The 16504-nt window shown below is 38.4% G+C and overlaps 1 protein-coding gene across 29 annotated transcripts in view; it reads right to left on the reverse strand.

The window, feature by feature from the left end:
- FARS2 (phenylalanyl-tRNA synthetase 2, mitochondrial) overlaps nucleotides 1–16504 on the reverse strand; it is a 258563-nt gene that overhangs the window by 175585 nt on the left and 66474 nt on the right. For 28 of the 29 annotated variants that reach the window (XM_050708627.1, XM_035560308.2, XM_050708636.1 and 25 more), the window contains 2 exons: nucleotides 14603–14762; nucleotides 7838–7969 (listed from right to left, as the gene is read on the reverse strand). In XM_050708627.1, the coding sequence (XP_050564584.1) occupies nucleotides 7838–7969; nucleotides 14603–14762 (292 nt within the window). The remainder of the gene's footprint in view (nucleotides 1–7837; nucleotides 7970–14602; nucleotides 14763–16504) is intronic. The other variant, XM_050708628.1, reaches the window with a different exon arrangement.

Consider the following 16504-nt stretch of genomic DNA (forward strand, 5'->3'; position numbering starts at 1 on the left):
GCCAAACTTGTCTCATTTTGTATTTATTTGGTCACTTGTCTTTTGTCTCTATTTGTGTGCATACATACACACACGTTTACCTTTATGTATGTATGTGCAGATGTAATCACTAGGATAAGCTGAGACAAAGGTGACTCAGAAGTTGAGATATAAACCTACAGCTTGGATTCAACTCCTCTTTCTGCAACAGACAACTTCTGAGACCCTTGGGAAGTCACCCAAACACAGATGCTTCCTAATTTCCCATTAATTTCATTTAATCTGAAATGCTGCCTCTTTGTGGGGTATTCACGTTACCTTCAGGTACCTGCCCAAATTAGGAGAGGAGGCTCCCCCTGCAGCCAGTCCCAGAAAGAGGCTGCTCGGCAGAGTGATCCAAAAAAGAAGGCTGAGTCATGCCTTCAAAGCACAGTGGAAGACCTCCTTTCTCTACAGAGTGTATGAGCAGAGTGTAGGAAAGCTAACTCTCTCGCAGAGGCTGCTAACACCTGTGCCTGCAGCATGCATGTGTGTGTGTCAGCCTCCCGTGTACTTCAGTTCTAGTCCATAGAACAGGGATGACGACACTTCCCTGTCTCATAATGGTCTTGGGAGAATAAGTACAGGAAAGACTGGGAGACGTCAGGGTGCTGCTGCAGTGATGTGGTTGCATAGGAGACAGGCAGTGACCTAAAAATAACAGATTTCAAACACTGAAAGGTTTGCAATGGAGAACTGTGATTTAAGTCTGCTGTGCAGGGTTTGCTTTGGATGTACTGTGTGGGAAGGACTAGCCCACCCATCAGACCCTATCCTTGCTTTTATCCTGTGTTCTGGGGAGGCCCCAGCTGCTCAAGACACCAATAAACCTCTGTAACTTTAATTTCACCTTGAAGCATTGCAGGAATGTATTTTAAATGCATTATATTTACCCTTATACACTATATCCATATACATACATGCAGCTTTAACTATTTCGAGGTCCCCACAGAGAGCTGTTAGCATAGATAGAACATGGGTCTGCATACTATTTAAGCCACATGCACCATCTGCTCCAACATTTTAATGTAATTTACCAAGCAAGAGCTGAACAGGAAAAAATTGCTAGATGAAAGATATTAAATTTCCCCATCCTCAAAACACCCCCTGCTGATTGATACATGAACCTAACTCACCCATAACTAAAATTTGATTTAAGAATATATTCATGAATTTAAAAACAAACTCCCCCCTATGTCTGCAAGGTAATATTAACATAATTTTTTTTGTTAACTACTAATTTACAGCCCACAAAGAATTGTCCAAATCTGATAATCCTTTTGGAAAACAAAACAAAACAAAAAAAAGGCAAAAATGAGTGGACAGGTTAAAAACTTAAAATTGTTATTTTGCTTCAGGCAGCAATTTTGAGGATCTTCAATAAATGATTAAAGATTTTTTTTACTGCAGCATTGCAGCCAAGGAAGTTCTCCTTGTCAAGACTTGTATTTGGGTGAAGGTGGCAGCCCTGGGCCAAGTGCTATTTAAATTTTGGAAGTAAGTCTTGCCACTGATCTGTAAAAAGGCTTCTAAATGGCAAAAAAATTACACTTTGAGAATCGGGCTTCACCAAAGAGTACACTCATGACAAATAAACTTCCACCTTTTAAAACAAAAGCAAGGATTTGCAGAAATCACAACAAACTCCTTTCTTTGTGTTCAACAGTATTCATGAAGATGTTTTGACAAGGTTGACAATTTCTTCTTCATGAAAAGTGCATACAAAATTAACAAGAAATACCAGAAAAAAAACACCTTTGTTATAAATTCAGGATATGATGCTCGGTTTCAAGACCAAGACTAGCCAGAAACTTTTAAAGCTGTAACTGTATGCAAACTGTTAACATAAAGTTTCCTTCAGAATCTTTCCGAAGGCCCAGTGCCTGCTCAGTTCCTCACTAAAGCCATGATGATGTCCTGCTATTCATGCTGGAAAACTGAAATACACTTCTGAACCCCTACACCATTGCCTATTACATTCAACTTCAAGCTGACAATTTAAAAAAGGAAAAGAAAGAAAAAGGGATGGGGGAGTTTCTTAAGAGTGTATCAGTGTTATTTTCTGATGGGTAAGGAAGAAAAAGCCTATACACAGCAAGAAAGTCTCACCAACTCTTCCTGCAGGTAGCCTAAATACAGCTGCCCTCATGATTTATCATCTTGGGAAACGAAAAAGCAACCTGAGCACCCACCCAGAGGTGAGCAACTGCTTTACAGAGTGCTTCAGATCACCCAGCACTTCAAAATCAAATGATAGAAAATTCCACAATGACAGCTAAAAACAAAGGTCCTGTTTTCAGCTCAGGAAACCGAGAGCTGCAAGTGTGAATCAGCATATCTACGTCATGTTCCACTCTTGAGGCACCTGTCTGTGCTACTGTAAGAGTCAGGATACAGTGATGTACCCACCTTAGGTCTCATGTGCCATCCTTAGGTTATTTTCCTGCAGTACATCAGAGTCTGACAAAAAAAATATGGAATTGTCTACTGTGTCCGCCCCCGCCCCCCCCCCCCTTTTTTTTTTAAATGAATGGGAGATTTTTTGTTTCTTCGTTTGGGGGTAAACTTCAGTAGTCCAATTTTCATGCTTCTGTCCCAAGCTAACGTATTCTGCAACAGTGAGCACGGAGAACATTGCCATTGATTTCAATCAGCAAAGGATCACACCCTAACTGCTTCCAATTTCACAGGTACTAAGCAACACTATGATCACCACCTCTGAGTAAGCAGCATCCTGTATTCAAAGGTTTTAATCATATAACTCCATACAGACCTGGGAACTTCAGCACCCACCAATGAATACAATCTTTGTTAATCTTGGGTAACAAATTCCTGAAGCACAGAAATAAATACCTTACGTGATGTTAACTGACATCAGTTCTACTGTACCATAGAATTTCTTCATCTCTTCGTGGACCTAAAACTGAGAATACCTGCTACTATACTGTAAAGTTTCTGTATTTTTCCAGTGTTATCCAGAATAAAAATTATTTTTCTTTACATTAAAATGCATATAAAACATTCCTATTAAAGTTACGTAGTCAGGTGCAGTTTAAGATGAAAAAAGTGCACATAAAAATGAAAAATTAAACAGTACAATAAGTTAGATTTTATACTTATTGAATATTAGATTATAATAGAGATCTCCTATGTTCACATTACAGTAAATAGCTGCTCTAGTTTAGCGCTGTCAGCCTTAGGGGAACATGTAACATCATTTGTTACAATTCTGTGCATCTTTGCAGTAAGTGCATATTTTTTCCACAATTATATAAAACAGTCATAGGATGAATGTTTTACTTTTCTTTTAAAAACAGCAAATATCACTGTTAGAAATAGTAAATGTCACCATATTCTCCATTTGGTCAGAAGAGACATACCCAAATACAAACAACTCCTATTAAAAATACTCAGTAGCTGGACTGGCTTTAATGCAAATGGTATTTACACTGCCTACCAGCTTTTATTTGCTCATCCACACACCAAGACAACAGAAACCTTACTCACTGTTAACACAAAATCTGAATGGTTCAGAAGAGTGCATCATCCCCACTGACTAGTGAATGACTAAGAATGAGGCTGGCTAACCCTCCTGGGCAAATCCTAAACTGGTTTAACACACAAACTTAAAGGTGAGATAAAGCACTGTGGAGACCCACAAAATATAAAGCAACAAGTTGCCACAAAAAAAAAAAAAGTGCTGGTTTGTTTTGCTGCCTGCCATATTTAGGTTCTTTACTACATCTACGCTGTGGAGATCTACGTCAGAAACTGGAAATCTAGCTTATTAAGAAGCATGCGGGGGGAGCAGGGGAGAAGGAGAAGCCTACAGAGTCTCTTTGCAGACCTCAGAAGGAAAAAAGAGCATAGCAGAAAGACAGGTGATGCAGCAGAGTACTGTCAATACATTTGAACTGATTGACCAGTTTTTCCCTATAACAAATACGTTTCTATTTACACATACTAAATGTCTGAATCACATTCAATTTTAAAGTGAAATCAAAGAAATCAAAGAAGGGTTCCTTCCCAAACATATGAAGGCATCAGAAACTTCAACAAAATAATCTCTTTTAGAAAGTAGCAATCTAACAAATGTAACGCCAATCTCAATTCCACGGGGCATTAAAGCAACAATGGCATTCTTCAGTCTAGACTAAAAATCTTAACAGGATCTGTCAATACCATCAAGATTTGTTGCACAAGGAGGGTGATCGCTAAGGAACTACAGAGAAGTACTTTCATGAAGGAAGATGTCACTGAAGGATCTGCCACTGTGATATCACCTTCAGCCAGCATAAAGACACAGCTACTCAAGGCCCAATATCCTGGCCCTGCTGTGGCAGGGTCCTTGTCTTTTAATCCATCCATAAGGCATAACCAGTTCTTTTGCTATCACAGATAGCTAAGAAACAAAACAAAACTGAAAAATAAATAAATAAATCATCTGTGCTGGCTGTTTAAGTTACAGCCGCCATCAGTCACCAGGCACATGCAGCTTCTGCTTTGAGTGACTGCTTCTGATTGCCTTACAAACCAGTCTTACATCAACGGGCAGTAACACATACAAAAAAGGATTTGAGGATTTTGAAGGCAAAAAGCTATCTTCCCTTCCCTTAGGAAAATATTTTCTTATGGAGGGAAAAACAATGCTTGCCAACAAACATTAGATCTCAGAAGCGTGCACTGTAATAGTCAATATCAAGCAAAGACCCAAAAAAATCATAAAACAAAAATCCAAACCTGCAAGATACTAGAAATGATACAGATCACAAAAAAATTAAAATTTCTGCAAATTCATCAGTTTATTCTCCAGGTTTTTTTTTTTTTTTTTATCACCAAGCTGTGCAGCACGCCATAAAAAGATCTTTCTGCATTTACCTGGTAAACTGGCACACCAAGAGTGAAATACTCTTTCAGCACAAATTTATCCAGCCAAAAAATGAGTAATGCTTCTCTTTCATTCAGTCCTACTGAGGTGTTTTCTCGTAGAGCCCCTGAAGAGATTGAGATGGGAAGAGGCAATTTGCAGTGCCTATTCCAGACACCTGACAACGGAAAGATACAGAGCAGGGAGGTGTAGGCACCAGCATTTACTCCCTGGTCAGGGGAAATACACCTGTAGGGTGAGTCAGAGCACTGAAGATAGATACTTCATGATAGGCAATGTGATATGCGTCTGTAGTTAAGGAATTCTGTTATCAGTGAGCAAATAGGGTGTCTATGGGGGGGGGGGGGGGAACCTAGTGTTTTTCTATAAATATATTACAGACCTATATTACTGTATTCCTTCCAAGTAGTCCACCTTAGAGTTTTTTGTTTGGAAATCTCTATTGACTGAAAATAGCGCTGCCTCCTGTAAAGGTGAACAGGCAGTACCTGGAAGAAAAAGTGAAAGGATGGAGCTCTCTGGAAGTGCCAGGCCTCCTTCCCTAGTTTGATAAAGATCTTATTCCTTGCTGATCTGTACTGGTTTAAAACTGAAGGCTTTAAAACTAAATCTTTGGTGTTTCAAAGATAGGACCAGAGTAATAGTTAATACCTACTGATTGTGGATACTAGAAGCATTAGAGACATTCTAAAGGTAGCAGATATGTATTAAGAAAACACTTCTGTTCAAGATAGCTTTAGAGGATACTCAAGTCCTAACAGTGAGGAAAAAAAAAAGATGAATGAGATAGGAAAAAAAAATTTTCACCTTCATTCTTTTCCACAGAAAATCTTCTTTCTGGACTTCTGCATTTTCAGTTTTGGGCAAAGGCAGATTGCTGCCACACCACACAAACACACATGCACAAAAAAAACTATGGGTTAGTAGTAGCAAACCTGGTTTCACCATAAAAAGATGCAGTTTGGCATGCCAAGAACCTACTGGGGTTTTAACCTACTGGGGTTTTAAATTGTTGTGAAAGAGGATTAAAGAAAAGAATGTTCTGAGCAGTAGTAGGCAGGGAGGGCTTGTGCTTGACTCCTTACTTGTCTGAAAATGTGAACTACCTTGTCTGCGGTGCTACTTTAAACCAAATAAGGTAATTGTTAGCTAACACAAATTATGACCACACTTCTTCCTCACTACAAGTAAACAGATCCCAATGCTTCAAAAAATACATTAGATTCAGATTCTGTAACCAGGTATTTTTGCAATTACCAGAGGGAGCTGAAAAACAAAAGCATGGCTGCGTAAAGTGAAACTCCTCCTAAATTAAGTGAAAAATGATTGGCACTTCTTCAACAGTTTCAACCCTCTAAAATATCTTGCTAATAAAGGAAAAGAACCTCTCCTTTTTTGCTGTTTTTTTTTTTTTCAATTAATAGTACAAATTCACAAGGTGTTCAAAAGCTAGACTTGAATTACTAAATTCATGTTTTCTTGGAAGATTAGAATTACAATAAATAGGAGTGTTTTGGTGCAGAAGGGATATAATACTGAAGACTAATTCAGAGAGGTGAGAAAGAGCTGAGACAAATTAAACTGAAAATTTTGACTGCTGTAGAAACCTGCCTGTTGGCATTTCATGTACATTCATTCACACACACACACATTCGGTAATTGTTTTGGGGCTATAGTTTAGCTCTCCTCACACACATTAAAAGAACCTAAACATAAGAACTGAGCAGCATAAAAGCTTTTCAAGAAGAAAGTCTGGCCATTAGCATATTACATCTGATCAAAATAATATTACACAGCAGTCTTTCACTTCTGAGGCTGATCAGAACCTGTGTTATATTTACCACACAATGAACACAATAGCCTGATAAAGTACATTAGCATAAAGCATTAACCCATTGGTGAGAAACTCTGGAAAAGGATTCATCTTTATTAAAGTAAAATGATCGCATTAAGATATATGCAAGCTTTGAAGAAAATAAAGCAATGCCAAATAACCGGGTCCATTTATAGGTATCGTACTTAGACTTCAAAAGAAAGTATTTAGAGCACATTAAAACACAATAGTTTTGCAAACCAACTACAGTGAAATCAACTGAGTGTTCTATGGCTATATGAAAGCGTGCTTGTGAGAATTAAATGGATCATATTCCAAAAGGCTCCCACACCTAATAACTAAAACTGAAAGACACTGAATGATGGAGGTCTGAGCACTGCCCTGTGCTTAAGCAGAATTGCCTATTGTCACTAAAAAGACATGCATGTTAAATTCTCACTGTGAAAATAATCAGAAAAAAAAATAATTCTCCTCTCCTTCCTTGTACTCATATATAAATTTTAGAAAGCAAATCGTCATGTGACATTTTACTGTAATAATTCCAATTTAAATCATGCGGCTCTTAACAAAATTTACAACCTCATACTAACAAAGCTGAGGATAAAAGAAAAAAATCAGAACCAAAAAGCAACCTACCACTTACCCAGCAACTAACCAGCAATATGATGATTGAAGTCACTTTCCTCTTTCTACACTTTAGAGATACAGGCACACTCTCATATTTCAAATACCACGGGATGCTATTTGCTCACGATACCTTAAAATCATAACCGTGCATGCACTTGACTTCTCTTGTAAGTCAAAAAAATACACAACCTAATTCATCAGTTTCTCTTTTAAAGCTGAGATCCGTCTGTCTCCTTATCACAGGAAATGAAAGACAAGCTTTCTGTTTGCAGGCTCCAGCTCACTCAGTTGTTACACTCAAATCACAGCATGGAATGTCTGCCTTCCACCTGAGGACTATTTGTGGCAGCTGCTGCTAACAGAGATGCCTGCACTCACCAGGAGACAGGGGGGCATTTCAGGCTGTGAAACTGATTGCAGTGGAAGTGTTGGCTAATAGAGATGTCAACGAAGTAAAAGAGTTTCAGTACCTGAGTTAACTAGCTGCTGCTCCATGACCCCACAGCCCAGGACCTCCAGCCATTCTCCTTGGAAGTTGATCTCCATCTCAAAGGAAGGGTGAGTAAACGGGAAGTAACAGTCTACCCATCTGACTTGCAGTCCTGTAGCAGTGTTTAAAAAATAAATAAATATAAAGGGTGTATGCATAAAAGGCCATCCCTCCAACCATCTGTAAAACTTGCCCTTCAACTAATGACACCAATTACAACAATCCAGAGAAAATAAATAGCAAACAAACTAATTTATAACACTTGTGCAAGGCGATAAATCTTAAAACTTGTGGAAAAAAATGACCGTGTCTTCCCTAATATGAAAAACACTTTGTGCAATTCAAGCACCCTTTGAAACCAAATCTATCATTTGTCAAACTCTAGCAACCACCTGGCATAGAATGAAAATGAGCCAAGATCATTGGAAAGTCAGTAATTTTGTTATTCTCTGCACCAGGAAATGACTAACTGCTCCTCACAGAAAAACTAAGTCTTAAATTTTTCATTGCATTTTGCTTATCAGCTAGGCAAGCAATTTTTTTCATCAGAACCTATTTAAAATATAGGGATATTCTTTCTGTGCATGTTTAAATATAGATGTTAAAAATATATGTCTATACACAAAATTATATGAACAGGCAGAGAGAGATGTACAGCATTATTTAGGTATGCCACATGCAAACACGCACAGAGAACTCTGGACCTGTGGAGCTCTCAAGAGACCAGCTTTAAACTTTGCGTGGATGTGAAGTGCATGAGTGCAGTGACACTTGCTAATTCTCTCTCCTCCCCACATCTCAACTCCCATTGAGGAGAGATGGGAACCACCTGACATTGCAGAGCAGTAGAGCCAGAAGAGGGCAAGGTCTACAGCACTGCCAAATGCAGGGCTGTAGTCAAGGCCTTCATTATATTTGACGGGTTTTAGTTCTTGTAATCATTTATACAAGCAATCTGTTGCTAAAGATTTTTCTCTAGCCATTAGGTGCCAGGAAAAAAAAGGTTTCGAAAACATGAACCATAAAAATTCAGAAAAGAATTGAACTGCTAATCCTCTGCACAATGCCTTAACCCCAAGACCATCCTTCCCTTCAGCTAAGCCAAATTCTAACCAGCAGTAGGCTCATTAACAATCAGACAGGCCCAGTTCTGAAAACAAAGGGCAGAACAAAGGTTGTTTGGGTGATGGCAACTGTTAACACCCCTGGTTTGGTTTGGGGGCTTTGTTTCATAAAAGGAACTTAATGTGAAAACCCATGATTTATATTGAGAGTTTTTCAAATCAAAACATTTGCTGTAGCCTCGAGAATTAGATTTTCTTTGATCATTTCTGAAACATCAGATGTGGCTATAGAAACAGTAAGTTACAACAAAAGTATGTATGTACAGCCAAACCTAAAAGACCTGACAGTTACAAGGTACATTACATCCAAAAAAGAACTTTCAAATGGAGTGGCAGGTTTCAAAACAAACACATTGGTACTTCTAAATTTTCTTCTCTCTCTTAAAATTCAACCTCGGTAAGTTTATACATTATAAAGAAGTGCTTTGATAATTTTACACACAGAATTCAAAAAATTGGAAGTATTAGCAATTATACCATTTACAACTATACTATGACTTATACAGCAGTCAATCACCATACAGTGTTTTTGTGTACATAATGATAAAAAAAAATTACATAGGTGGAAAAAAGTCATGTGTATACAACAGTATGATATGAGGAAAACAGTTTCCAATTTCCCAATCTTTGTACAAATGCATTTTTAATCCTAGGGCTGTACAATTCTCCATTCACTGTGAAGCTACGCACACAAAATATTTTCATTTAGAGCAACTGCAGCAAGAATGTCATGGAATTTCACGTAGTTTGATGTTCAGAAACAATATTCTGACTGTGGTTTCTTTTTAATCATCTAATTACTTTAAAACAAAGCTCAGGAAAAAAAGAAACTATCTGCTTTTCATTCTTAATTAAATTTTAAAGGATGAAAAAAATAAAGTGGGTTGTTTGTTTTTTGGTGTTTTTTTTTTTTTGAGTTTTAAGACTTCTAAGTACTTTTCTTAAGGGACACTCATTTTAAATGTAAATATGCAAAAAAGAATAAAACAAATTCACAAGGAAGAAATAATTCTCACCTTCATTCTGCTCTCTAAATTAACAGTTAACCCCATATGACACAGTAATTTTATCTGTCCAGTAGCCAGGACACCCAGGAATACCTCTGCAAAGTCTTCTTTGAGACTTCTGCTTCTGGAAGACTTCACTGAAAAGCAGAGGGCACTCAGCCTTCAGCAGGATCAAGCCTCTCCATAGAGAATCACAGAATAAATGGTTATGTTTATTATTTAGACAAAATATTGTCTTGGTACTCAGCGTATTCCCAAGGATTAAAGGACACTGCTCACACTCAGAAAATTAAAACACTAAAGACTTAAAGGATTGTGAAGATCATGCTTTCTGTAGTACTAGATAATTTACTTGATTAGGCCTAATGTATTTCTTCACATAAAACCTATGGCTGTCCTGGCAAAAAATTATCTTTTCTAGACATTTGAGGAGGCCGAGAGATGCATATCTGACCTAAAACCCAGGGGTGCACTTAAGAGAGCACAATGCAGAATCTAAACAGTGTCTGATCACTGGATACAAAATCAGTAATTTCACTAGTTACAAGGGATTACTTATATTAGCTCAGCCTCACGATGTCCGTGGAAGTCCTTCTAGTGGGCACATGTATGTTAGCAACCTAAGTATCGCATCTCCAAGGAGGATGGAAAGATTTAATAGTTACTGTTATTTCTAAGTAGTGAATCCAGGTAGGAAATTGGTCCTAACTTGCACTCAGAAACAATGGTCTTATCAGATATTAAGCTAAACAAGTATCTGTCAGTGCTAGTCTAATTGAGTCTCATGATGAAAAAGGCTTGACCAAAGGCACTAAAAAAAAAAGAAAGCAACCAACACATCAAAGCAGTCTATTGCTACACCATAGTGTAGAAGCAACAAACCCAGAGACCCAGATGGTCTTTGCTGACCAGAAGTTCTCTTCGTTGCTGTGAGGATTATATTTAGAGAAGGAGTCTGTGGGAGAGAGAGGAAAGCTGTGCAAGAGGGAGGCTAGGGAGAACAGAAGGCATTGAATCGGGGCCACCAGAGAGGTCAACTGCTAAGTAGCCCACACCTCTAATTCAGCTAATATAAATTGTCAATGTAAATTATCAGCGTCAATGCACTCTGCAGAGATATGAGTACAAGGGTTAAAAAGAAAGAGAGCAATGTGTTTGATTTAAATGACATTCAGTGGCTGTTAGATGACAACTAACAATAGCAGAAATGTTAATTAAAATACAGCATTACTCATCTTCCCACCTTCTCTTACAGGTTCCTAGGAATTTGTTAGGTAAATATGACAATAGTGAACCAGAAAAGGAAAGCTATATTGAGGAGAATCTAATGAAAATACTACAAGACAAAATGAATATATTTAGGGACAGGCTTTCAACCAACACATGAGAAATCTGTATGATCAGCTTTGAGCTCAAAACCCTTTGCAACTTAACTTGACAAGGCAGCTGACCCTCACCACAAATCTCTTTGCTTTCCAAAATCCCCACTGCTCAGTTCCTGTAGTTCCCCCAGCAGGATAAGAGCTACACTCATTAAGGCTGTCGTCTTAGAAGAAATGGGATGAAAGTCTGAGAAGCACTTATCAACCACCTGGAAACACCCCAAATACACCTGGGTGTACCATGTTCCACCTGGCCAGGTGTGAGCCACTGCCCTCTGTGAGACACTTGTGTTGTCATGGGAGACATGCAAAGCACAGCAGCTTGCACCCAAGACTGCTGTGGGCTGCAGTACTTGCGAGCCCTTTCCACCTCCACGTTGGCGTTTCCTCAGTGGAAGAGAAAATCAGTGCATGCCTCTTCACACACAAGTGTGCGCTTCCTGAAGACCCAAACAAGCAATACATTAACAAGAACACGTGTCCAATGTTTCAAAGGCCACGCTTTCCTCTTTCTGTATATCCCAACAGGTAAAATCTTGTTTCTACAACTGCAGCAATAGAAAGGCAGATACGTTTCTAGACAGAGATTTGGGAGGGTATTTTTGTTTGTTTAAATTTTATGGGGATTTTCACACCCCTCATTACGAAAAAATTTGTTGTAAAAACAGGGACTTCCCTAATGGGATAAAAAATGACAGCAATGGCTCGCTAGTTATGTGTGTTTGTTATAAGACAACTAGAATTTGCAGCAAACACTAAAAATAATACAAAAGGGATAAAGATCGAAAGGGGATAAAGATTGAAAGTGTAAGCAAAAAACAGAATGGGAATTGGTTTGGAAATCAGTCCTTGGAAACCAGTATACCTGGGGAAGATAATACAACACATTTATTTAATAACAGGCAAGTAACCTACACCTACTCCTTATAAATAAAGACGACTTGGTCAGAGACATTACTGTCAAAAGCACCCTTGACTACAGTGTTCATAAGATTGCAGAGTTTAAGATCTCAAGGGGCATGAGGAGGACGAGTAGCAAAATAAAATTAAAAATAAAAAAAAGCTGTTGAAACATGAAAATAGCCTGGTTAAACAGTAAGCTATGGAGTGAGCCCAAATGCAAACAAAAAGCATACGAGAGATGGAAAAAGGGACAGACTCCCAGAAAATGCAAACAAATACTACTTGGGCATGTACAGATGCTGCTAGAAAGGCAAAAGCCCAGCTGGAGCTCAAACTGGTTTGGGATGTCACAAATAACAAGGAACCTTCTGTACGTAAGTCAATAATGAGCAGAAGTACAAGAAGAAAAGGCTGAGATACTCAGGGCCTTTTTTACTTTGGTCTTCACAAGTGAAGTCACCCCCCAAACCTCTACATCAAGAAGCAACTACAAAGAAATGGCAAACCACCAATAGCAGAGGTGGGCTGAGTGAGGGACCAATGATACGAATTGGACACATACAAATTAATGAGACTTTATGGGATGTATCAGGGAGACGAGACACAAAATTAATTAAAAGTGAAAAAAAATTTAAAGATGACGGGTGTCAAAATATAAATTTAAGTATGCGTGCCTCAGGTCACTTGCATTGCACCCATCTTGTATGTCTAGTGCCTGGCATGAAGTTTGCTTCTTTGAATATTACTTTCCTGTTTTTATTGACAGCTTACAAGATCAAGAAAATGAAGGAGAGATAGCATCACATTTACAAGGGGGGTGGGTGTGGGGCAAAAAAAGAGAGACAATCATATTTAAATCATTATATATCTTGTCTTTATGTTTCAGGAAAAATATTGTGGATATAGACATAGAAAATCCCTACAGTAAGAGGAAGGCATCTACTTTCAGTCTGTATAATTTTTTTAATGTCTTCCTAGCTATCATGTGGGCTCTGGAAAAAGTAATAATAGCCAGCATACTAAAGCTTAAAGTGCTGCATCTGTCAACAGCTAGGGAAGGATGTCACTACAGTTTCAAATATAACTAATAATGCCTAAGAATTGCCTGTTTCAACAACATCCTTAGCATCTGAGGTTCATCTAAAAATACCATTTTTCCAATTGCTCACTTTGATCCCAATTTTATATGTTTCAAAAGGCTGCTGTTAAGTCAAATACACATGCTGTTAACTACAACCACAGGAAAAACTGAGCTCGGGAACCTAAAAAATTTCTGTCCAGGCAGGATAAAACAAAAGCTGTTAAAAGTTTCTCTTGCTGTAAATTCTCCTTTAGAATATCAGAATAATATTCAAAGAGTCATAGACAGGACTTGTTACCATCATCAATCCACTCTTGGAACTACTGCTCTAAATTCAGTGGGCATCTTAAAAGAGCTTTGAAAGTAGCCAGCAATCTCCATGCATTCTAATGCTATCCAGTATTTCCTCAACAGAAAAATGAATCAGTTCAGAAGAGCAGCCTCTTCGCCAGGAAATAGTATTAGGGCAGCAATTTTAACTCAGGCCATTTATAAATTCAGCAGCTATTGAAACCAAACGCAGGTATTTCTGAGGAGAAGATATTTCATTCTTATACACAGACATTCATTACCCTTTCTCAGTCCACTCTAAGTACCAAACAACAATTATTTTTCATCTTGGTGTGAACTTAGCAAACACTGTCTCCCCTCAGCTGCAAAGTTTTATTTATTCATGTGAGGGAAGAGGTAAGGGCACTCTGCGGTCATATATACCAAAGCAACACATGCATATATGTACACCTCCTCCTGCCAAGCTCCGTGCTGCCAGATGAGAGCCTGTAGTTGGATCAGACATGTGTCTGTATTCATGCCTGCTATGTTACCTTGACACACTGGCGTAACTAAAATCTCTTCACCAACACTTGGCTCACAGTGTTGTGCACACCAGTATTCAGGAAAATCAAGAGACGAGAGTGTGGTGTGTTGGGCTGTGTTCGATAATTTTATAAAGTGCACATATAATAGTATTAAAAAAAAACATATAAAATGCAGACTACAGCTGAAAGACCAATCAAAAATTAAAAGACACTTGAATGGAACTCTTAGACAAAACTTAAGACAAAAATGTAAATAAAGAATATGGACGAGGACTCCCAAAATTACAAACACATATGACTATTTCAGAATACTAGCTGTCAATGTCACCCCTCCTTAAGTCTCCCATTTTTGTTATGCAGCAAAATCTCTCTCAAAAGTATGGATGCCCACAGCCACCACAAGGCCAGGAAAATAGGTGCAAGAACCTACCATCACCAAAGATGTGAGTCATGAGCTTTGTGAGCACTTGCTTCAGATTGAACTCCACCAGCCTCACTGCCTCCATGGTGTGACACTCTTGCTTGTGTGCAGTGCGATGACCTTGCTCAAACAACTGGAAGCTTTCACCATCTTTAATGTTGGAGAACAACTAGAACAAAAACACATACAAACAAAAGTAGTGTTTTGCATCAATGGCTTTCTAAATGAAAAAAAAAGTTTTATTGATTTAAGTGGGAATCTCACCTGCTGTGCATTCACCATGAAAAAAAAGGTAAAAGCTGCAATTTTATACAAATTCTATTCAATAAACACTACGACACTTAAATATTTCTGTTCTTGTGATGATGTAAGATTTCTTTTGTTTCTGAACTATATCTTCAACAATAATTTATAAATACAGTATATTCTTCAATATTATTAATAAGGGAAAATGATCTCTTTTTTTCTGATATTGTTATTTTGAAAGTATCTCATTTATTTAGGATGTGCCAGACTTGCTGCTCTTCATTCAGAGGCTGCTCTCCACCACATTTGCTGCAAGTTGAAGTTTTCTGATTTCCTGTACATTCCCATACATTTCTGTCCATGAAATCCCAGGCAGACACGTACTGGTGATTCTAAATCCTCTCAAAGAGACCAACAAAACACTCTCACTAAGTCACCTCATTAGAGGTTCTGTGTCTTAGGAAGACAAACAAACCATTTTAGACAGCAAAGAGGATTTTTGTTGGAAATCTTTATAACCACATAGCTCTGTCAATTCCAGAGTGTAGGGAGCTAAATTGTGAAAGTGTTTCTAGTGCCCTTTCCTACTACACCTTCCTTCCTCCTCCACCTTGCACATTCAACCCATCACACATAGAAGGGAAAAAAGCATGCATTGACATTTTCTGCACATTAAGCCTCCCAGCATAGCTAGCTTTTATTCAAGAGATGCCATCAACAGCGTGTAACCTTAACAATCCACAGATGTGCACAAATGTTTCAGTTGCAGTTTGACTTCTACAGTACATGAAATGCTTTTAAAAAGTTCAAATGAACCTCTGGTAGCCTACAAATGCTGGCCACAATTAATTGACTAATTTATAGCATGTTTCACACATACAAGATATGCAGAAGGAGTTTGAGTTTACACAGCATGCAAACTAGCAGCCAAATTGATACAGGGAATTTTAAAAAAAAAAACAACAACAAACCAGTAGCATTTATATTTGTATTGCTAGTCAGAAGGAGACTTGGCTGGCAGATTGAGAATACACCTCTCAAGTTAATCTCCCTAGTGCACTGCAGAAAAATGCAAAATAAGAGCAAGAAGAGAAATACTGACTAAAATGATAATTCACCAGTCTAACAAAAACATCCTTACTAATCAAAAGGCCACAGCTTGACAAAACTAGATATTACACTAATAAATGGTAGACTTTTTAAATCAGGTGCTCACCTGAAGGATTAACCCCCACCACTTCTTACCACTGGCATTACTTCTGCTCTGGCTGGAAGAAGCAGATGATACCCACCCGGTAACTAATTTACTGTCAGCAGGGCACATTAACCATCTACCACCTGGGTTTGAAAGCCAGGAGGTTTTCCCAAAAGCCAACTGTATGGAGCAGATTCAGTTTAGGCTCCCTCAGTAGGCAATGGACAGAACCAGGCTCCCTCACACGGCCATTTGGTGTGGCCAAGTTGGCTTCCTGCTCTGAGCTGCCCACTACAGGTAGCTTTTGGCTTTTTCTTTTTTTCTGTTGCCTGAAGAGACTATCCTCAGTAAATCAGAAACAACCCTCAGCCTACAGGGATTTTGCCTCCTTGGACTAGACCACACCACATGTACACATTAAAACAGGTATTACATAGACACACTTTTCCATACCATTGTATTACTCCTGA

The sequence above is a fragment of the Cygnus atratus genome, chromosome 2 (assembly GCF_013377495.2).
Source record: "Cygnus atratus isolate AKBS03 ecotype Queensland, Australia chromosome 2, CAtr_DNAZoo_HiC_assembly, whole genome shotgun sequence".
Classification (NCBI taxonomy): domain Eukaryota; kingdom Metazoa; phylum Chordata; class Aves; order Anseriformes; family Anatidae; genus Cygnus; species Cygnus atratus.